At 49.0% G+C, this 21860-nt stretch overlaps 9 protein-coding genes across 9 annotated transcripts; 4 read left to right on the top strand and 5 right to left on the bottom strand.

Annotated features, from left to right (window-relative positions):
* Positions 1 to 410: 410 nt before the first annotated feature.
* Positions 411 to 1973, top strand: TRV_05693 (uncharacterized protein; the record flags this gene model as incomplete). Its single annotated transcript, XM_003020208.1, has 1 exon — positions 411 to 1973. One exon carries the CDS (start codon positions 411 to 413, stop codon positions 1971 to 1973), a length of 1563 nt encoding a protein of 520 aa, XP_003020254.1.
* A 490-nt stretch (positions 1974 to 2463) lies between these two features.
* On the bottom strand, positions 2464 to 4182 carry TRV_05692 (uncharacterized protein; the record flags this gene model as incomplete). Its single annotated transcript, XM_003020207.1, has 1 exon — positions 2464 to 4182. The coding sequence occupies one exon, from the start codon at positions 4180 to 4182 to the stop codon at positions 2464 to 2466; it is 1719 nt and encodes a 572-aa protein (XP_003020253.1).
* Positions 4183 to 4905: 723 nt separating this feature from the next.
* Positions 4906 to 7157, top strand: TRV_05691 (squalene-hopene-cyclase, putative; the record flags this gene model as incomplete). The annotated part of the gene is made up of 3 exons (XM_003020206.1): positions 4906 to 5139; positions 5175 to 5638; positions 5711 to 7157. 3 exons carry the CDS (start codon positions 4906 to 4908, stop codon positions 7155 to 7157), a joined length of 2145 nt encoding a protein of 714 aa, XP_003020252.1.
* Positions 7158 to 7656: 499 nt separating this feature from the next.
* On the top strand, positions 7657 to 9128 carry TRV_05690 (SGT1 and CS domain protein; the record flags this gene model as incomplete). Its single annotated transcript, XM_003020205.1, has 2 exons — positions 7657 to 8472; positions 8535 to 9128. 2 exons carry the CDS (start codon positions 7657 to 7659, stop codon positions 9126 to 9128), a joined length of 1410 nt encoding a protein of 469 aa, XP_003020251.1.
* A 383-nt stretch (positions 9129 to 9511) lies between these two features.
* Positions 9512 to 10564, bottom strand: TRV_05689 (uncharacterized protein; the record flags this gene model as incomplete). Its single annotated transcript, XM_003020204.1, has 1 exon — positions 9512 to 10564. The coding sequence occupies one exon, from the start codon at positions 10562 to 10564 to the stop codon at positions 9512 to 9514; it is 1053 nt and encodes a 350-aa protein (XP_003020250.1).
* Positions 10565 to 11030: 466 nt separating this feature from the next.
* Positions 11031 to 11966, bottom strand: TRV_05688 (short-chain oxidoreductase, putative; the record flags this gene model as incomplete). Its single annotated transcript, XM_003020203.1, has 2 exons — positions 11031 to 11528; positions 11688 to 11966. The coding sequence occupies 2 exons, from the start codon at positions 11964 to 11966 to the stop codon at positions 11031 to 11033; spliced, it is 777 nt and encodes a 258-aa protein (XP_003020249.1).
* Positions 11967 to 12660: 694 nt separating this feature from the next.
* TRV_05687 (uncharacterized protein) lies at positions 12661 to 16625 on the bottom strand (the record flags this gene model as incomplete). Its single annotated transcript, XM_003020202.1, has 3 exons — positions 12661 to 13018; positions 13080 to 16303; positions 16338 to 16625. The coding sequence occupies 3 exons, from the start codon at positions 16623 to 16625 to the stop codon at positions 12661 to 12663; spliced, it is 3870 nt and encodes a 1289-aa protein (XP_003020248.1).
* A 662-nt stretch (positions 16626 to 17287) lies between these two features.
* On the bottom strand, positions 17288 to 19021 carry TRV_05686 (uncharacterized protein; the record flags this gene model as incomplete). Its single annotated transcript, XM_003020201.1, has 2 exons — positions 17288 to 18846; positions 18985 to 19021. 2 exons carry the CDS (start codon positions 19019 to 19021, stop codon positions 17288 to 17290), a joined length of 1596 nt encoding a protein of 531 aa, XP_003020247.1.
* Positions 19022 to 19180: 159 nt separating this feature from the next.
* TRV_05685 (uncharacterized protein) lies at positions 19181 to 21655 on the top strand (the record flags this gene model as incomplete). The annotated part of the gene is made up of 2 exons (XM_003020200.1): positions 19181 to 19480; positions 19541 to 21655. 2 exons carry the CDS (start codon positions 19181 to 19183, stop codon positions 21653 to 21655), a joined length of 2415 nt encoding a protein of 804 aa, XP_003020246.1.
* Between the last annotated feature and the right edge of the window lie 205 nt (positions 21656 to 21860).

Genomic DNA, 21860 nt, shown 5'->3' with positions numbered 1-21860 from the left:
GAGAACTAACTAGATCGCGGAGATTCCCTGACTGCACCTTTCTCGCGGCTGGGCTGTAAACAGACCTTGTTATCAGCTAATACTACTAAAGCCGGACTATACCACCATACCTACTGGCAATCTGATCAGTTTACAATGATACCTCCATTATCTTGGAGAGTGGAGGGATGTTCCAGTGCCCTAGAACATCTTCCTGTGGCCACAAGATTCCCGAAGATACCCCTTTATCCAATATAAAATGCATGCCGCAGACCAGCGCAGTGTTACTCTTGGCCCAATGGAATCACACGCAAGCTGAATATTCAAAACACCAGCCGCCCTTTCAAATTAAGGAAAGTAATAATTGTTCATTACTTCACTCAAAGACAAATCCTCTCGGCTTCATTGCCCCTTGACCAGGAGTTGAGACAATGCCTTCTTACAAATCTTCACCAGTGGAGCTGCTCAGTCTGCCAAATGAGCTGCTGCTTATTATTGCAGAGTCCCTGTCAACCCATGATATCAGCAACTTGATGAAGACGTGCAACCACTTTGCCTTGCTGCTGCAGAAAACGATCTATGCGGGTGCAGCCGAATTTAAAGTCAAAAACAATCTCCCAGCCCTGGCATGGGCGGCGGACAATGGTCGCAACTCGATGGTCCAGGCAATACTCGACGGCGCAAAGGAGCCTATCAAAAACTCGACCCTTCTTCTGGCTCTTTACATGGCATGCCGGCACTCTAACGCCGATGTGGCCGAGATGATACTGATAATTCTTCCGGTTGCCCCCGAACAGTCTAAGAACAAGGCAGCCAAGTACTTCTTTGTGGGCATGCAGTCCAGCAACATGACTGACAAAGCGAGAAACCGATACGTGTCTGAGGATGAGGATCTGTCAGTTCATCTTTACACCGCGGCCCGGAATGAGTGTTGGGCAATTGTGTATATGCTCTTTGCATTCCCCATGCGAGACTTTGCCAAAGCCAGAGCACTCCTGGCCGTTACCGAGGAAGGACACACTGAGGCTGCTAGAATTCTGCTTGATATGGGCATGAAGGATGAATTTGAATGCGTTTCTAGAGCCATCTTCTCCGCGGTGAGGAATGAAGATATCGACATGGTGAGAACGCTGATGAATTCAGGGGGAAAGTTTGTAATGCCGGTTATGGCATACTATACTGCCATGAGGAAACCTACCGGCGAAATGGACGAGGAACTGTTGGACTTACGTGATGGTATTCGGCTCCCTGACATGACTCATGTCTTTGCTTCAGCTGCTCAACATGCCAATTACTTCTATATCAAAACGATGCTGGACCTAGGCGATAGATGCCCCCTCGAACGAGCTGTTTTTGCTCCTGCGTTGAGATCGGCAGCTGGCTCCCAGCTAGCAACCATGAGGATGATCAGCCTCATCATCGAGGCTGGCGGGAAACGCATCATCAAGGACGACTTGACGCGAGCTTTATTTAACATATCCAAGTTTGAACGACCAGTTATCTCTAGACTCTTGTTGGAGAAAGGCGCGGATCCTTCGAAGAAGCTCGACACTGGCATGACGGCACTTCATTTGGCTACCTTCAACCGCAGGCATGCTACTGCCAAATTACACATTACCTACGGAGCAGATGTCTCTGTGAAGGACAACGAAGGACAGACGGCTCTTCATCTAGCTGCACAGTACAACTGCCATGCCATCGCTGAAAAGCTCATTGAGGCTGGTGCCGATATCTTGGCTACAGACAAGCGGGACCTTACTCCTTTACATCTGGCCGCGAACCATGGTAGTTACGAAGTTGCGCAACTGCTCCTTCAGCACGGTGCTGACCCCTGGGAGCAGACACCAGACGGCTGGATGCCGTTGAATCTTGCGGCTGTGAAGAAACATGATCGTGTGCTGGAGGCGTTGTTGGCTACGCAGAAAGTTCCTTTCCGTGTCGAAGAGCGCCAACGAATCATCGACATCATGGAAGGTCGGTTCCCTGATTTTTGATTGGACTGGATACAATTTTGGCATTGCGAATATTGGCTTTGGTTGGCCACAGAAAATGCATGGATTGGTTGAATATTCTGCCAGGATATAAGAATTTGGACGGCATTCGGAGTTTAGGGTCATGGAAGGGAAATTGATTTAGGTGGATATGGAATGGAGGAAACTAATTTGCTATTTCTCGGGGCATTAGGGGAATGATTACGGGATTAAATAAGGAGTCAGTAAAGGATTATTAAACGAGCTTCTAAGGACAGCTTTCGGACTGTACACAAATCAGAATCATAGAAATCAGGTAGAATAGAGAACCAAACCACACCCACACCCGGTTCAAATCGCTAAAGGAAAATATCATACAGACATGCAAAAGCGAAATTAAAAAAACTGCAACCGTATTAAAAAAGACTTTCATATACTACACAACGAGGCCCTGGTTCCTGTACAAAACTGGTCTTGAGCCGAGATAACTTCATGTCATGTCATTCACAACAAGCTAATACCGAGGTTGATGTGGAGGTGGTTGTTGATAGGCCTGGTGATGGTGGTGGTGATATCCCTGGGGCCCATGGGCACCTGGAGGTAGATGCAACGGTTGATGAGAAGGCGGAGGCGGAGGTGGTGGTGGTGGTGGTGGGTGTGGATGATATTGCATATTTGGCGGCGGAGGTAAATACTGAAGGTGAGGGTAAACATTCTGCGGGTGATGAGGATAGGCCATGGGCATCCCGTGAGCGGGAGGCTGCATATTTGGTGGTGGTGGTGGCGGCGGCGGCGGTGGTGGTTGATGTGGTGGAGGAGGTGCCTGATACGGAGGCGGAGGGAGGCTGGGGCGATGGTAACCCATTTCTTGCAAGGGAGGTAGATGTTGAGTCCGCGGAGGGAATATGTTAGGTAGACGTAGATGTTCACTGAGGTGAGGGAGCACCTGGGACTGCGACCTTGTTGCTACCGGGGGTAATTGCTGCTGTGGAGGTCCTTCGGGATGGACATGAGGGTGATTCTGGAACGGAGGGTGGAGGTGAGGCGGTGGTGGACCAGCGAACTGGGGTGCAGAGTATCTACGCATGTCCGTAGATGGAGGGTACAGTGGAGGTGCGAGAGGTTGTGGGAGGAGTGGCCTATGAGGCTCATGACGCATCTGGCCATATTGTGGTTGTGGTTGTTGGACCTGTTGCTCAGGCTGTGATGGCGCTTGTAAATTTGGTGGAGGTTGAAGCAGAGCAGAAGTTGGGGGAAGTTGTTGTATTTTAGGCGATGGTTCAGGTGGCTGTCTTTTCACCTCGCCTCGATCCAATGCAGCATTGGCCAGGGCATCTAAGGGATTTGGTTCTTCGACTTCTTCAATCTTGGGTTTCTTCCCTTCTGCGATATCACAAGCTTCAACCAGTGCACCCATTAAGCGGGAGAAACGTGGATTGGTGAAACGCCCGTTGATGCCATCACCGTCCTGCGGCGCTGGCAGCTCAGCTTCCTGGCTCATGGCCACAATCCGCGGCCATATTTCTTCTCCTATCTTAGTACGTTGGGCTAGGTCTTCCCACCCATTCTCCACCCGCTCATACAAGGCAGCACCTTCTGGATCCCGGACAAAGGAGCTATCAAACCCACGAGCAAACCGGGGGCTAACTGGTGTCCGCGGCTCGGAGGCTGATTCTTCGGTTTCTGTGTGGTCTTCATCTGCGGCAATGCGTGACTTTTCTGAAGCTTCCATGAACGAGCCTTGGGCAGCAATGATGTGTTCATTCATCACATTGTCGATTTTGTTTTCGAAATGAGTCTTGATCCGGAACTCCTCGGTCTCTCGCCAGACATCCAAGTTCCGCTCACGGTAGCTGTATTCTTTTTCAATCAAGTCTTCCGCCTTGCGAAGTTTCTTTTCAAGCCCTTGGAGTACCTCGTTAAAGAGGCTGGACGCCATGTGCGCCTTTGGGTCTTTGATCAATAAAGCCTCTGAGCGGCTGGCCAATGCTAAAACGGCTGATTTCTGCACAGCAGCAACTTTGCGGAATATCTGGCTGAGATCCTTTTGACGCTGTCTAAACCGCTGCACAACAGCGCCTGCCTTTGGTGAGAGGTCACGGTCAGCCACCAGCTGCCTGCCACCACCCCGGCCGGCACCGCTGCGTCCTCGAACGCTGCGGCCACCACGACGAGTACCTCTAAACCCCCCTCGCCACCTGCCGGGCCCGTTTGAGGTAGAATTTGAAGACATTTGTGTGGTGCTGCTAAGCGGAAGAGACAGATCACACAAGACAAGGAATAGAAGGCAAAGCACAAAGGAAAGGGGTAAAGAGAGAACAGGGAGGTGAAGCGAGCGCAAATGTCAGCTCAGAGACACTCTCGTATGATAACAGAGTGGTTTTTACAGAAGATCTCTCGTCTTCCGCATGTCGTTGCTGTCAAAGTCCAGGTGAAGGTATGTAGAACAAACCAGGCTCCTTTTAGAGTTGTATAGTTCTGGGTTGGTGGGAGCTGGCTGTCAGGAGCGATGTGATATGTAAGAAAAGGGGCAGAAAAGTCGACCAGAGATGCGAATGCAGTAGACAAACTTGCCAGCAGAGTACTGGGGCTTCTAACGGCCGTTTCATGCAGCGGAGGGTGTCCTGTTCGCGGTCAAAGTAGGAGGACATACAAGGACGTTTCGGAGGTTTGAAGTAAGAAAACAGAAAGCGAAAAAGGCGGTCACATGATCTGCGGAACAACAGATCCGCCGCCCCCACGAACCTTATTTTCACGTGATGAACACTTTTTCTTGACATCTGAAATAGCAACATTCAATTGTTTATAGATAGATGGCCAGGAACAGCAGTAAACAATCGGAGATTGGGGAACAATATAGCATATAATACTGCTGAATTGAGGATAGCAGGAGGACAAGCTGTTATACGCAGTTAGCAGGGGCGGAGCAACCGAGAAAACGGAGAGTGAGTGCAGCATGTCGAAGGCCGCCGCGGATCAGACTACCGACCACTCGCGATGGAGGCTCCGCAATGACCGTGGAACCCAGACATGGCACTATCTACGGACAGACAAGGAAGTCGAAGAATGGCCGCAGACTATAACAGACAAGTATTTCCTGGGTCAGCCTCTGGTTGGAGCTCCCCTCTTCTCCCCTTCAGGCCCGCCCTGGCAGCTTGCTTGTTGTTTTACGTTTTACCCCCCTGACTGTGTAACTGGAGCTAACCCAGCTTCCATGTACTCTAGGACCTCCCGGAGCTCCCGCCTGCCAAAACTCCCCTGCAGTCCGCTTCCAATGGTTTGGATTTCTTCTCTAAACTTCAATTGGAACCGGGGAACTGGGCCTGCGAGTATGGTGGACCCATGTTCCTCCTACCCGGTCTAATTGTCACTTGGTATGTGACACGCACCCCGGTACCACCTGAATTCTCTATCGAGATCAAGAGGTATCTCTTTGCCAGGCAGCATCCGGAAGATGGAGGGTGGGGCCTTCACGTCGAAGGCCACAGCTCTGTGTTTGGCACTGCCATGAATTATGTTGCCGTGCGGCTGCTGGGGGCCAGTCCTAAGGATCCTCGGATGGTGAAGGCGCGGAACAAGCTGCATGAGTTGGGTGGTGCTCTGTATGGGCCTCACTGGGCCAAGTTCTGGCTCTGTGTCCTCGGAGTCATGGGATGGGACGCTCTCAATCCAGTGCCTCCTGAGTTATGGTGAGTGGCCACTCTCTCTTCCTCCTTGGTGGAGTATACATCGCTCTAACCGGTCACAACAAATTCATATAGGCTACTTCCTGACTGGGTGCCGTTTGCTCCATGGCGGTGGTGGGTTCATATGCGACAGGTTTTTCTCCCAATGACCTATGTCTATTCTAAACGGTTTAGCCACCCAGCCGACTCTCTTACCCGAGAAATACGGGAAGAATTATATACCCAACCCTACGGTTCTATTAATTTCGCCTCTTACAGAGGTTGCATTGCTGATGCTGACAACTATCACCCTAAATCCGCGCTTTTGAAGATTCTCTTCTGGATCCTTGCTAACATATGGGTCTACCTGCGCTGGCCAGGCCTTGTCAAGGCAGCAGAGGCCAGGGTTTGGCACCTGATTCAACGGGAGGACGAGAACACCGATTATGCATGTCTTGGACCTGTCAATGCTCCCATGAACACCTTATGTTGTTACATCCACGATGGGCCCGAGAGCAAGTCTTTCAATCGCCACCTGGAACGTTTACATGACTTCCTCTGGATGAAAGACGAGGGAATGTTAATGAACGGCACAAACGGTGTTCAGCTCTGGGATACTGCTTTCGTGATTCAGGCCGTAGTTGTTGCAGGTCTTGCGGAGGACCCTAAATGGAAGCCAATGTTGGTAAAGGCCCTTGAATTCGTTGAGGACCATCAGATGCTTGAAACCATTCGCGAGGAAAAGGACTGCTATCGGTTCGAGACGAAGGGAGGATGGCCCTTCAGTACTAAGACTCAGGGATACACCGTTAGTGACTGCACCGCAGAAGGGTTACGGTCTGCTCTTCAGCTACAAAAACAACTTGGTTACCCAGCTCTCATATCTGACGAACGACTCAAGTACGCCGTGGACACACTCCTCAAAATGCCTAACCCAAGTGGCGGGTTTCCGGAGTATGAACCTGCCAGGGCCTCGGAATACGTCGAGATGCTTAATGCTGCGGAAGTTTTCGGCGGTATAATGATTGGATACACTTTCCCCGAATGTACCACTGCGGTCGTCACAGCATTATCCTACTTTAGCAAGTTCTTCCCGGACTATAGAACAGAAGACATCAAGAAAGTCCGTGAAGCTGCTATAGACTATATTCGACGTGTACAACGCCCTGACGGTAGTTGGTATGGAAGCTGGGGTATTTGCTTCACATACGCCGCCATGTTCAGTCTGGAAAGTTTGGCTACTGTGGGTGAAACTTACGCTACTAGTGAACGATCCCGCCGCGGCTGTGAGTTCCTTCTGTCTAAACAAATGGAAGACGGCGGTTGGGGTGAATCGTACCTCAGCTGCTCGAAGAAAGTCTATCACCATTACCATACCTCTCAGGTCGTCCAGACGTCCTGGGCCTGTCTCGCGTTGATGGAAGCAAATTACCCCCACAAAGAGCCTTTGCAACGTGCTATGAAACTCCTGATGTCTCGACAGCAGCCGAATGGCGAATGGTTGCAGGATGGCATTGAAGGAGTTTTCAATATGTCCTGGTAAGTTCTTAATACTTTCTGTTTCCCCTATTTATACTTCAACATTACTAACATATATCAGTATGATCACGTATCCTAACTATAAGTATTACTGGCCAATCCGGGCTCTCGGCCTTTACGCAAAGAAATTCGGCAATGAAGAGATCGTCTAGATACGCTACCGCAAACGATATTTGAATCAATGTGAATGGGACAGGGCAACAAAAGGGGGACTGGTTTTCAATATATAACAATCTTAATAACGTCTCGTAGGGAGAATTCCATTCTAAATTTTAATCATGGCCTACTATTCTCCTTTTCTTCTACACAGTTGTTACCTACCAACCTAAACCATCAAATCCCAGCCGGGGGGCCTTAACAAGGTCACGTGAAGATAGCAATTGATCTCGAGCTTTCGCTAAGCTTCCATCAAACCCAAAACCAAAACAACCTACCGGTATCTACGTAGCTCTGGTCAACTAACAACAACAAGCCTACACCGATCAAATCATCGTTCCTGCAGGATGGATGACGCTCAAAGGGGAGCCAAGGCTCTGGATAACTCTGACTTTCCTGCCGCAATTAAATGCTATACCAAGGCCTTGACTGTTAACCCCCACGCCACAGACTACTACATCAAGCGGTCAACTGCATATTCGCGAGTAAAGCCTGAAGATGGCGGCCCTAAGCTACAGGAAGCTTTGCATGATGCTGATATGGCGGTTGCTCTCGGCATCCAGCGAGCCAGACGGGAACAAATCATTGCCGGACAAATGAGGCGAGGTATCGTTCTCTATCAAAGTGAACGGTACGGCGACGCACAGCTTATTTTCCAGGTGGTGCGCGCGAAAGTGGGACAGGAGGATGATAGCAAAAAGGGCGATATCAGAGCTGCGTTAGCTAGTCATGAAAATCCAGCAGCCTCTCAAGATAAGAAGACTAGACAACAGCTCCAGATATGGGAAATGAAAGTCAAATCACAGATGGCTAAACTCGAATCTTCGGATGAAAAGACCAGGGTTGTGGTTAAGGAGATCCCAGACATCAAAGTACCGACTCAGGATGAGTTGAAAGCGATATACCGTGCGCAGCTCGAGAATGGAAGTGCCTCTTCTACTCCAAACCCGAGTGGATTGTCTACTACGCAGGAAAATAAGGATACAGCCGCGGAGGCCAATCCTGCTCCATCGATAGCGAACCCTCCTCCCACGCCTCTTCCATCTAATACCCCAAGTAGGACAAGGCATGAGTGGTATCAGTCTAATGACAGTGTGGTAATTACCATATATGCGAAAGGAGTTCCCAAGGACAAAGCGGACGTCGACATTCAAGAAACTTCGGTTAGAATTCAATGGCCTATGCCCCTCTAAAGCTTTGAGTATGCGTTACTAACTGCCTCTAGTTTTCCATTACCTTCCCTCTTCCATCAGGGTCTGAATTCTCGTTTGTTCTAGATCCTCTGTTCGCTCCAGTCGATCCATCCTCTTCAAAATTCAATATAATGTCTACTAAAGTCGAGGTTACTTTACGCAAACAATCAGCCGGTAGAAAGTGGGCGACCTTAGAAAGCACCGGTCAGCAAGAAGAGAAGATATCTTCAGGAGCTACGGCTTTGAAGGATGCCTCTAACCAAGCAAACCAGCCTATCAAAACCGACAAGGCTCCTGTATACCCAACATCTTCCAAATCTGGGCCCAAGGATTGGGATAAAGTCGTATCAAACATCCAGAAAAATGAGAAGAAAGCGAAGAAAAGCGAGAAAGGAAATGATTCAAAGGGAGATGACAAGGAAGATGACCCTGACTCAGATTTATCAGATTACGGGTCTGGTGACGCCGTGGATTCATTCTTCAAGAAATTATATGCCAACTCCGATCCAGATACCCGACGTGCAATGACTAAGAGCTTCTACGAGAGTAATGGAACTGCGTTGAATACCAATTGGAGTGAAGTCGGAAAAGGCAGAGTCAAAGAGCATCCACCATCTGATGACTAGTTATTAACTAAAAGATACGTATCCGGGGATGCTAACTATTCAGCTGGTAAAACAAAACACCAGTTCATGGCTATACGATAATTTACGAGTACGAGTTACGGCAACCCTGATAACAAAGCGAAATCAAGTTTTATTGTTTGTTGACATGGGGTACTGCATTCTTATATCAATATGTATTATCTATTTTATCATCAGATAATAGTATACGCAGTTATATCATTCACTTCCAGATGAATAACGAATTCTACCCTAATTAAGTGAAGACATATAGTTAATGTCTCGCTATACCTTAGCGTGCAGGCCCTTTTTATTTTGGCTAAATATTAACTAGTGAGGATCAAGTATAAATGGAGTCTATATAAAACACATCGGCCCCTTACTCTCTAGCTGTTGTTACATTCATCCTTACTTCGATACAGAATAAATTGAGAAAATATAGCCAGGTCCATGAACAAAGTACCCAAGCTTCCCAATAACCATGAAGCATTAACAGCCATATACCGTCCATATATACTTTGTCGTTCTCCTGGTAGACACCTACCATTTTTACCTTGGCAAACCGGCGAGTATGCAAAGATAGAGAGGACATAAGTCAGATTGCCAATGCATGCAAATAGGAAGAAGAGTAGCGATACTCCTTCAGTGCTCTTCCGGCGCCAATTCAGCAGGAGTTGAGGGATTCTGCTGGCAAGATAGAACAAAGCACAAAGATATCCAAACACTTGACCCGTAATATCGAATTGGAGCGTGCCGTCTGATTTTGGAATATCATCCCCCTTGTGATGTCTCTTCCTTGAAGTGGCACTAACATACCACCCTAGAATTCCAGCAGCGCAAACGAGAGTGATGCTGAAGGTGTTGAAGGCTATTATCTGAAACGTTGATGACGGCCGTGGGGGAGTATCGGTGACTTCTTTCCTGAGAGGCACTGCTGGCGAGAGATGGGTTCCGTCGACAGCTGTAAGGTGGTTTCGTAAAGAGGCGACTGAAGTAAGAGATTCCCGTCGCTGCTTAGTGGCCGGTCTGCCATTTGAGCCATTATGTTCCCCTCCTGGTGTGTTGTGTAGTAAGGGTGTTCGCTCGGATGATGGTACCGTTTGTATTGCAGTTTCAGATGACGAGCTGGCTCTTCCAGCTTCCGGCTCTGGAGGTTTGGTGCTTTCTGATATACCGAGTCCACGGTAATAGAAACATTGACCAAGCAAGACAATGTCTGCAATAGTGTAGTATACTGCCAATATGATCATAGTAGGCAGAACACCTTGCATAACGGCTCCAATAATATTGAAGACATCCCCGGCAAGCCAAACGATAAGGAATTCCAGAGAAAGTCCATCAGCGGAGCTCCGTCGGAAGTTTTCAATTATCTGAGGAGAAAATACAACAACCCAGCAAGCTATTGATATGGATCTATCAAATACATCAGCACATAACATGGAAAGTGAATCTCCTCCCAGCAAGCCCCAAGCCTAGCTCTATACGCCAAGTATAGCATGTCAAATATTAGGCAAGGAAATTAGCCATCATAACCTACCCGCAAATCCCGCTCAATGCTTCGATGCTCGTTGCAGAGTTGAGGGGAAGCATATCTACCCTCAGAGTTAGGGTAGTTAAGCAAACAAAACCAAATGACGAAAGTGCTCGACGAAAACAGAATCACAGATACTGCTATCTCCAATGTATGAAATGGCTTTTATTTTCTGGCTTTTGATCTGTTAAAGAGCTGGATCCATGACAAGCAGGTTTGCAATGCAATGAATAAAAAAAAAGTCTTTCCATGGAAAAGGTCAAAATGTCGACGTCATATTCACGTGACTCTGTTTCTTCCCAAGGTTCCGTGGCGAGCTCACCCGAGGGAGAAGCAAGTAGAAAAGATATATAAACAGAATTAAGAGAACGGGTTCATGGAGTGGGTGTGACATCGTCGTGATTGGTATCGCTAACGACGTCTTTCCACTCTTCTAAAAGAGCAAGAGTATCCTTGCACTTATCCCGCATCAGCTCGCAAGCTTCTGCACCCAGAGCAACTCGGACTGGAATCTTCCGGCCAGCGGCACAGCCAGTCTGCGTGAGAATGTCAACAATAATCTTGCTACCTTTTACCAGATCTCCGGGTTGTTTATGATCTTGGCTATTGCTTTCTTCGATTGCTGCTCTGGTAGGAGTGTTGTCGTAATCTGGAATGGGATGTAGTGCAGCAAATCGATGGCCTGCAGCCAGTAGATTTGACCGGAAATCACCAGGCTCAGGGGAGGTGACAGAAATCCCAAATGGTTCTAATTCTACACGAAGTGTCTCTGTAGCTCCCGAGAGGGCCTTCTTTGTCGCAGAATATAGTCCTCCTCCAGCAGTATTCGTCCAAGATCCAGCGCTGGACGTATTGGCAATGACACCGGAATGCTGCGATCGCATATAGGGCAGGATCGCACGGATAACGTTTAGCGGCCCAAACACGTTTGTGTTGAACAGGGCGTAAGTTTCCTCCGGACTGTTGTGAGAATGTTAGGGATAAACATTCCCAGAGATTGGAGGTGGATGGCAGGAGATATCCTACCTTACTTCCTCCAAAGCGCCTTGTTGGATGTATCCAGCATTATTGACAAGAATATCAATACGTCCATAGATGTTGTAGGCCTCCCAGACAAGACGTCTGATATCGTCAAGACTACTCGTGACGTCAAGTCCAAAGACGTCAGCGCCAGCATCCTTTAACTTGCCAATCCTTTCAAGCTTCCTAGCAGTCGCAATCACTTTATCGCCTCGTCTCAGGGCTTCGAGAGTCATCTCCCATCCGAAGCCGGACGAGCAACCGGTGATAAACCACACTCGAGGAGCCATGTTCGACGAGTGAAAGCAGAAAAATGATGTGAAAAAGCCCAGACTGTTTCAATCTTTGCCATTCAAAGGGATTAAACCAATGGAGCTTATATAGCAATCTCAGTTATCGTCCTGAGGCGCATTCTTCCGACTTTCAGGGATGTTTTCGGTGTCATCCACATCAAAGCCTCGGGTTATTCGTCAGAGTTGCGGGAGGATCCAGAGACATTAAGAGCAGAAGCGGGATTTCTCCTGTCCAACGTAATATCTCAGTCAGCTTGCTGTTCGCCCTTTCTTGACAGTCGATTGGAAGGGTTGCGTAGGCTTTGGTGCACTATGGAACCCTAAAACAAAACCCGCAGAGTCACACCCGGAACATCCCCGGAGGTGTATTTTCATAACGGTAGAGGCGGATGTGTCCCCTAGCTTACTCTCGTCGTAGAATCTTGCGGTGTGAGGGTTAATGACGCTTGACGATCTCATGGTGTCCTCATGAGAAATAGACTGAGAAGCGGAAGACGTTCCAGTGACGTCGTCACTTACACAGTTCCAAATCGGGCCCGGATTGGACGGGAGGATCGCGGAACGGAGATACTTTAATCCTTAATTATACGGCACCCGACACAGACCAGTTGCGCCTTCCATTCATAGACTTCTAGTACGATTATACAGAATGATATCTCATATTATCAGACATGCGTACTATATATAGGCTCTAAAGGGCCTGTCCACTCTTGCTAGCTAGGTAAAGCCTTTGATATACGCCCCCAAGGGATATCAGTTGTGTGTGGGTCCCGGCTTCGACGATGCGCCCATCGCTCATAACATAGATCCGGTCTGCGTTGACGACGGTGCTCAGTCGGTGAGCAACAGTGATCGTCGTACGCCCCTGTTTAGCTTTCTCAAGAGCCTGCTGAATGCTTGCTTCTGACTGTGAATCCAATGCAGACGTGGCTTCGTCCAGTAGCAAGATCCTGGGTCGGCGAAGGATAGCTCGAGCAAGCACGACACGCTGCTTCTGGCCAACACTAAGTTGGTTGCCTTTGCTGCCTACTTCTGTGTTGTAGCCGTCACTGGAAAATGATTAATGGTTAGATTATAAAATAAAGGTGAGGATTGAGGCTAGAAACTCACGGAAGACTGATGATGAAGTCGTGGATATTAGCTTCACGACAGGCATCATATATTTCTTCATCTGTTGGCTTTTCATTTTCACCTTGTCCAAGGATCAGGTTCATCTTCAGTGTACCACTAAAGAGGTTAGGCTCTTGGCTAACCAGCCCTATGCGACTGCGGTACTCTGACAGGCAGAGAGACCGGATGGGCTTCGAGTCAACAAACACTGTTCCGCCAATAGGGTCATAGAAGCGCTCGATCAGTGAGATAATAGTACTCTTGCCGGAACCAGTGGCGCCGACAAAGGCCACGTTTGCTCCTGCTGGGATATTAAAGCTCACTTGGTCTAGGGCGCGGTGGTTTGGGCGTGAAGGATATGAGAAGCTAACAGAGTCAAAGGCGATGTCACCGCGCATTGGGGTCAGTTTCTCTCCGTAAGGGGATGACGGGTCTATAGACGATTTTTGTGTCAACAAGCGCTGCAGAGATGCGGCAGCTTGCTTTGCCTGGCCGATATTCGGAGTCCAGGAGAATACCAAACCCGCAGAGATAGCACTCATAAGCATCGCAGACTGGACGGCGATCGATTGGAAAAGGGTATACTCTCCACTGAGGATTAGCTGACCGCCATACCAGAAGCTGAGGGCCATGCAGGCATAGTAAGCTGATTGGGTTAAGGCGTACATGAAGGACGCTTTCAGATTTGCTCCCAGAGCATCCTTTTTAGTGCTGTTGAGAATTGCCTCAAACTCTGCCAGTGCAACCTTCTCCCGGGTTAGAGCAGCGATAGTCTGAATACCATTGAGCGTCTCTCCAGCAAATTCAGCAGCTTTATTGGCAAAGACCTCATTGTTTCTCTCAAATTCTCCAACAAGTATAATCCCAAGATACCCACCTCCTATCATCAAGGGGACCACCGCGAAACACACAAGCGCTAGCTTCCATCCAAGTGCAAATCCAACAATGATTCCAGAAACAAGCGAAGAGATACAGATAAGGATGGCGCCCAGAGCGCTACCACTCAATCCTGTCAGGTCACTGGTAGAATTGGAGAGGAACCCAGAGAGGGCAGCCGCAGAATTTTCTTTCTTATCAAAGAAGGATATGTCCATTCTCAAGTATTGGCTGAGCGCGAGAGACCGAACTCGTTTCGTGAGATGCTCTGAACTGAAGGCAAAAGTGACGCCTTGAACGGCGAACCCTATCAACATCACAACCGCCAGAGCAAAGAACATCCATGCATAAAAGCTTGCATTAGATTGGATCTTGTCTGCGTGGTCTAGGGGTTGGGAGATGGACGTGATAGCTTTACCAAAAAGAACTGCAGATGCTGGTTCTTCAAATCCCACGACAATGCAGCAGATGAGTCCTATAATGAGCCAATGCGATTCTCCCTCGTTGAGCCTGAAAATAAATAAGATCATGGACCAGAGCAAAGACGAAAATCTTGATTTTGCATCGTTATCACCTGCCATAACTTTGTGAACCACTTCAGTTGCAGGTGGACTTTCGTCCCTTTCATGAGCAGGGGTAACATTGGCTGTCTCAGGAATCATTGATGTAGACATCCGATTTTTATTCCCTATATCCTGTGCCTGCACCAGGTCATAATAAAATGATTTGGCAGCCAGCAAGTCATCGTGCTTTCCGCTCTCGACGACCCGGCCTGCGTTGAGAACAATGATATTATCCGAATTGCAGATTGTGGAGAGGCGATGGGCAATAACTATGGTGGTCCTCTTGCTGTCTTTTCCTGCCATGGTCGATAACAGCTTGGCTTCTGTCTCGCTATCAAGGGCTGAAGTCGCCTCGTCTAGGATAAGAATCCGAGGATCTCTAACCAAAGCTCGAGCAATAGCGATCCTTTGGAGCTGGCCTCCAGAGAGTCTCGAGCCACGTGTACCTACGACTGTGTCATATCCCTGAGGCAGCTGGTCAATAAATTCACTTGCCTGAGCTATATCGGCAGCTCTATATACGGCTCGTTCCCGTTCAAGCGAAGAGGCTGTTTCCCACCGAGGCCCGGTAAATCCACAGGCAATGTTCTCAAAGATAGACCGATTAAACATGAACGACTCCTGCTTCACGACTGCGATCTGTTGACGAACCCAACGAAGCTGGTAATGTGACAGGTCTGTTCCATCCAAGAGGATACGCCCTGCCAGGGGATCATAGAAGCGCAAGAGAAGATTTGAGATAGAGCTTTTCCCGGATCCGGAGTGTCCCACAATAGCTGTAATTTGTCCCATTGGAAACTTGATGCTCACGTCTTTCAATGTGACGACGTTTGGCCGGCATGGATATATGTGCCTCACCTTACGAAGCTCTAAAGTGCTGTCAAAGCGCTCTGGTATATACCCGTGGTCCGAAGATGAATCTATTAATGACACGCGTTGAATGATCCTTGCCAGACGGCCGGCTCCAGCTGTAGCTGCAGCAAATGCCTCTAAATTGGAGCCAACACCCAATACGCAGAAGGCAGCAGACTTTGATATCATTGAGATGGCTACAATTGAAGTAAAAGACGTTTTTCCCTCTGTAAGTCGAATTGAACCTTGCCAAAATGCTAACGCAACATTGAAATAGCCGCTTGCGATGCAGATGGTGAGAAGGAGTTGGTTGAGCGAAGAGAGAACAAAACCATGCTTGGCCGCTTGCGCCAAAAAGTTCATGTATTTTGCATGAATATATGGCTGCATGCCTAAAGAGGTTGCCGTTTTGATAGAGCCGAGGGCCTCTTCGACCACAGCTGATCCGGCCGACGACGCCTCGATGCTGCGACCACTGTATAGAACGGTTAACTTGCCACCAAAGTAGAGGACTCCGTAACCCAGTGCAAAAGACCAAATCATTTCAAGCATCAAGACCCAATCAAGAATGAAACACACCACAATAGTAGTGATAAATGTGCCAAAGGCGCTGATGGTCTGTGACAGCTTGGAGGATATTGCATTCTGTATTGCCTTCGTGTCGTCCGTGAGATGGGAAAGAATATCACCAGATCCATTGTCGTCGAAAAGCGCCATATTTTGCTTCAAAACTGCTGCAAGGTATTGCATTTTGATTCGGTGGGCGACTCTAGCTCCCACGAAGTTGAAGCCAGCCGTCGAGACAAACCATGTTACCAGAGCTGTGATAAGGACATAAACATAGTATACCACATACTTGTCCAACAGTGGTTTCACACTGTAGCCGTTAGACTCAGCCCTGGCAAAGGCGAGGATAATCCGCGAGCTGATAAGCTATATAATCGAAGTATACCGTTAGTTTATATACTTTGCGATCAATGGAGGAAGCAGTGCGGATTACCGGTGTAAATGGCACCAAGCCACCCGCAACAATCGCGCATACAGTGCATATGGTGATAAGGACAGTTTCCGGCCAAGTTGCATAGCTAAAGATGCTGAAGAAGGACAGCTTCACATCTTCCACTCGCAGTTGGGATGCCAGGGCTTCTTGCTCATCAGCAGCCACATCTGTCAATGTTCCGTACGCAGCAGGCCTTGCAACCCCAGACAATAATTTCCTCTGAGCAGACTCTCTTCGTTCATCGTTGCCGACCATGGCGGCGCAAATTCTGGGAAATGACTGACACTATCAGCCAGTAGTTCAGGACCAACGTTGGAGAGGTCTTTCATAGAGCGTATATAGCAGTCAGAGCAATGGGTATCATAGGAAAGACCGGCCCAGGATGATGGCTGTCTTTTACTTATTATTGCCAACCTTAGTTATCCCTAGAACCGGGTAATGTATTCAATTGGGGGCAATGGGTTCGGATTCTGGTAAACGTGGTTCACACTGCTGGGGGATGTTCGGCGAGCCAGACTGGGAATAGAGCTCCGTTTAGCTATCCTTCTACGGTGGATCAGATATACGGAACAGCTGTGAGAATGTGCTATACGCTGATCAACAAGATTCCTCGCAGATCAAGATGAGTTTGGCGTTTTCTACCCCCTGGTCGAGCTGGCTGAGTCGGAGGCCAAACCCGGTTAACCTCTCGTAGTCAGCTGAGTGTACTCCGTCCAGGGTACATGAGTTCTCGCTGCATCTGCCCCTGAAAGAGAGAAATTCTCCAGCATTCTGTGTGTAAGATTACTCCCATTTTAGCGAGAGAGGAATTGGGCGTTGCCCTGGGGTTATCGTGCTATGAGCATCCAGAGGGGTATGCAGAAGTGGTGGATTTACATACTTCGCTGAATTGGTGCATTTCTATATTATATCAACATCTACAAAGCGTCAGCAGCCTGGGCTTTGAATTGCTCTATGGCTTCCCGCTTCAGCTGTCTTTTGCTCTTTATAGGGCCATTGCCATTGCTCTCTGTCGGAGTGATCTTTGACGGCCATTTCTCTCTGCAGCGTTTCTCATCTTCCTCTGACCAGGCACAGGGGAGAATCGCAAATACTAGGTATGATGTATGTGTCTTAAGCTCAGGCTCGGAACGGTGAATAAGCGTTCCCTGCTTGTACTGCGGAACTGAGGGCTTTGGCTGCCACGTCTTTTCAGCCCTTGCAGGTCTTGACTCTGCAGGGCTATCCTCCTTGATTGATGCTGATATGGTTTCCGTGTTCTCTGATTTGGCGCCATTCTCCTCTTCCTCGTGGCCTTCAGCTTGTGCAGCCTTCTTGCTGGCGAACTCTGCAGCGTTTCTGATCTGCTTCTCACGGAACGCCTTTGCGCGCTCCTCGTGAGTCCTCAGCCGGCCAATTGCCTGTTCTACAGTTTTGGGATCCGGCGCTGAGGCATTCTTGTGGTATGATTCTACCCCATATCGTTCTCTTCGAACTTCTATCTGCCTATGCACAACTTCAACCATGGATATTGACAGCCACGAGTACTGTCGAAGAGTGCTGATAGTCTGTTGCGCCTGTTCTAGACAAGGTGAAAAGGTACATATATGTACCGGTGAAGTGGGATCCAGTGGTGACTCCTTTCCATCAGCAGGCTCCCTGACCAGGTGCTTGAGTGCTTGCCAGGGAGCAGGGAGATCCAGAAAAACGGCATTAGCTCGAGGCGACTCGTTACTGACCGGCCCGTCTGCTAGCAAAAACCCATCGGCACAAACATCACGGTGGTTCAGTCTCACAATCCCATCCAAGCCGTGTTCTCCTAGCTCCCGCCTGATGGTTTCCGCACGCTGCGAGTGAAATTCGAAGCTGCACACCTTACCTCGCCTGCTGTCATTTGTGCCATTGGGGTAACCATTGAATACCGCCCTTGCAGCTGCGTGAGTAAAAGAGCCGCTACCAGCACCGGCTTCAATAATTGTACTTCCAGGGCGAACGCGCAGCCGGTGTAGAATGTAGCTGCTGTCTGGAGTGTAGACCACCTGCGTCCGATGGGGCAGCGAGCTGGTCCACGACTCTGGTGTAGGCCGTAGGAGGTGTATAAAACCGCTTGATGCAGTTACTGCCGCCTTGTTCGTAGACTTGTCCTCTGATATATCGGCGTCCTCTGCCTTGCGCTTCAACGGGTTCGATCCTTTGGCCGCCTTTGGTCGGCGTCCTCGAGAGCCGGTGTCGACCTTCGAGGCGATGATCTGGGACCCCCAGGGACTGCCGATGAGTGTACTATGAGGAAACGAGCCGAACCTCGTCGTCGTGACCTTGCCTTCGTCGTAGCCCAGGTCCTCGTCGTCGTGCGTCTTGAGCACTGTAGCAATCGCATGGTCGCGGCGGAGATGCAGCACCGCAAGGGAGTCAGCCTCAGCAGTCGGCCCGGGCGTGAGAAAAGGAGACACCATCGTTTCAATTGAGCCTGGCTGTCCTTCAGCGGCTTTCTTCTCTTCTTCTCACTCTTCGTTGGTTTTATGTAGTTTCTCAACTCCCTCGTGAGCATCCAAAGAGAAAAAAAAATAATAACTAGCTAGTTAATCAAAGCACCGAGATTGCAAACAGTGCAAACTCCGTCCAGCGAGCGACTCACTTGTCTTTTCTTCTTCCTCGATGCGCAAAAGAGTCATAAAGCCGACTCAGCGCAGCGCCAGCAGCAGGACACATACATGAACCTCCTCCGGCAGAGCCTTCGTCTTCCTCGAGCCACAGTCACAGCTGCTTCGACACGCCGTCTCCGACCTGTACCCGGGCTCTGCAGAGCGTTTGCGACATCACCGTCTGTCTCTATGGCAGCTCCCCGCGAACAGCCTCCGTGGCAGCAGCCCACACCCCACCAAGGCTTGCAGCGAGAGCTGCCGCCGCTGAAGATCTGGAACTCGCTGACCAGGTCGAAGACTCCGTTCGTGCCTCTGGACCCGGAAGGGAAGAAGGTAACCTGGTACGCTTGCGGTCCGACTGTGTATGACGATGCGCATCTTGGGCACGCGCGCAACTATGTCAGCGCAGACATTGTCCGGCGTATCCTCCGGGACTATTTTAAATTCGATGTTAAATATATCATGAATATAACGGATGTGGACGACAAGGTACGTTCAGTCTGCCTTGTCCTGTTGTGCATCAATGGGTGTTGACCTTTGATCTTCTAGATCATCACTCGAGGTAGACAGCAGCACCTGTACAATCAATTCAGCGCCGAGCACCCGTCAATCGACCAAGAGCTTCTGGATACCGCCAAAGCTGCTTATGAAGCATATATCACAAAGAACCTGCCGCTAGTACCGGCATCGACGCCAGCACATGAGCTCAAAGATACCGCAGAGAAAGTATACGCTGCTGTTCTTGATGGGAAGCCCCTCGAAGGCAATTCAAAGCCAGGTGAGCCGGAGGCTAAGGTTAAAATGTATATAAAGACGCTGTCTACTGCTGCTGAGGCGCTTACGGTGGCTTCAACTCCCGGCGGTAGCATACCGGTAGCTACCTTCTACGACAAGACCCAGGATATACTATACCCCTACCTTGATACCCTTAAAGGAGCATCAATCCAAGGATCTGACCACTCGATATTTACCCGTCTGACTAAAGAGTACGAAGACCGATTTATGCAGGATGTACGAGACCTCAATGTCCTGGATCCTGACGAGATCACTCGAGTCACAGAATTTATGCCTGAGATAGTGAGCTTCGTTGAACGTATAATTGAACACAAGTTCGGATACGTGACCCCTGATGGATCCGTTTACTTTGATATTGAGAATTTTGAGGCGGCTGGAAATAGCTACGCCAGGCTTGAACCTTGGAATCGGAATGATGCCAATCGACAGTCAGAAGGAGAAGGGTCTCTATCTAACAAGCAGGCCGAAAAGAAGTCTTCTGCTGACTTTGCTCTCTGGAAAGCCTCGAAGGCTGGTGAGCCAAGCTGGCCTAGTCCCTGGGGTAATGGCCGCCCTGGCTGGCACATTGAGTGTTCTGCAATGGCTTCGTCTCGACTTGGAAAGCAGATGGATATCCATTCGGGTGGCATTGACCTAGCATTCCCTCATCATGACAATGAGATCGCCCAGAGTGAGGCATATTGGAGCTCGACTTGCTCACACGTGCAATGGGTCAACTACTTTATCCACATGGGGCATTTGTCTATCCAAGGGTCAAAAATGTCAAAATCACTGAAGAACTTCACTACTATTAGAGATGCTCTTCAAAGAGGTGACTGGACTCCTAGAAGCCTTCGCATCGTTTTCCTTCTCGGTGGCTGGCGAGATGGAATTGAGATTACAGATGAAATTGTAAAGGCTGGGAATGCCTGGGAGGAGAAAGTAAACAACTTCTTCATCAGGGCCAAGGACCCATCAGTCAAGCTCCCTGAAACCACCTCGGACGAAGAGCTCCCCGCTGCCTTAAAGGCGGCCCAAGACAGCGTCCACAAACACTTGTGCGATTCGTTCAATACTGCTGGCGCCATGTATGCCATTTCAGAGCTGATCACCAAGTTTAACAACACAAGTGAAGCCGCTCTAAGTGCCCAGAATACGCATGCGGTAGCCAAATGGTTAACATCCATGGTCAACATATTTGGACTCAACTCTACCGCAGGGCCAGATAGTGAAAATATTGGCTGGCATGGAGACGAAATTGCTGAAGAGGCGAAACCCTACGTCTATCCTCTCTCTACTATTCGTGATACCCTTCGCCAAACAGCAATCGCCAAGACTGGCCTCACACCTGATTCCATCAGATCTGTCGTGGAGGAAGGACGAAAATCCATTACTCCCGAGCTGCTTGATCCCCAGCTTACCAATTCGTTCAAGGATGTGTTCAACAATTTCTGCTCTAGTGCCACAGCTCTCACTGAATCGAGCAACCTATCAAAGGAGATTCTAGACCTCTGCGATACCCTCCGAAACACAGGCCTATTTGATCTCGGCGTCTACCTCGAGGACCGGGCTGACCTACCGGCACGTGTACGCCCCGTCACACGAGACTTGCTCCAGGCCAGACAAGAAGCTGAAACCAGAGCCAGGCAGAAGTTGCTGGAAAAGGAGGCTCGTGAGAAAGAAGCTGCTGAGAAGGCCGCAAAGGGGAAAGTAAGCCCTTTGGAGATGTTCAAGACAGAAGCATACAGTGCCTGGGATGAGGATGGCCTACCCCTGAAAGATGCAAAAGGCGAAGAAATCACCAAGAGTCAGAAGAAGAAGCTGAAGAAAGAATGGGATAGGCAGAAGAAGGCGCATGAGACTTGGCTTGCTTCTCAAAAGACTGCATGACTCTAGATCAGCTTGCCCTTCTCCTATTTTTTGACTTTTCTTTGCATCGGTAGCGCTTATTTTATAAACTACATGCATCTACACTCAATTGATTATATGGGTGAATAATTTCTTCACAATCTACATGCATATATATTATTCCTTGCTATATCCCACTCACCTCCAAGGCTAAGAGAAATAGCCAAATATGTATAATGACCGAGGT

Source organism: Trichophyton verrucosum (assembly GCF_000151505.1).
Source record: "Trichophyton verrucosum HKI 0517 chromosome Unknown contig00446_1.f1.exp, whole genome shotgun sequence".
In the NCBI taxonomy this organism is placed as follows: domain Eukaryota; kingdom Fungi; phylum Ascomycota; class Eurotiomycetes; order Onygenales; family Arthrodermataceae; genus Trichophyton; species Trichophyton verrucosum.
Note: the sequence above shows the minus strand (reverse complement) of the source record. Positions and strands in the feature narration are given on the sequence as shown.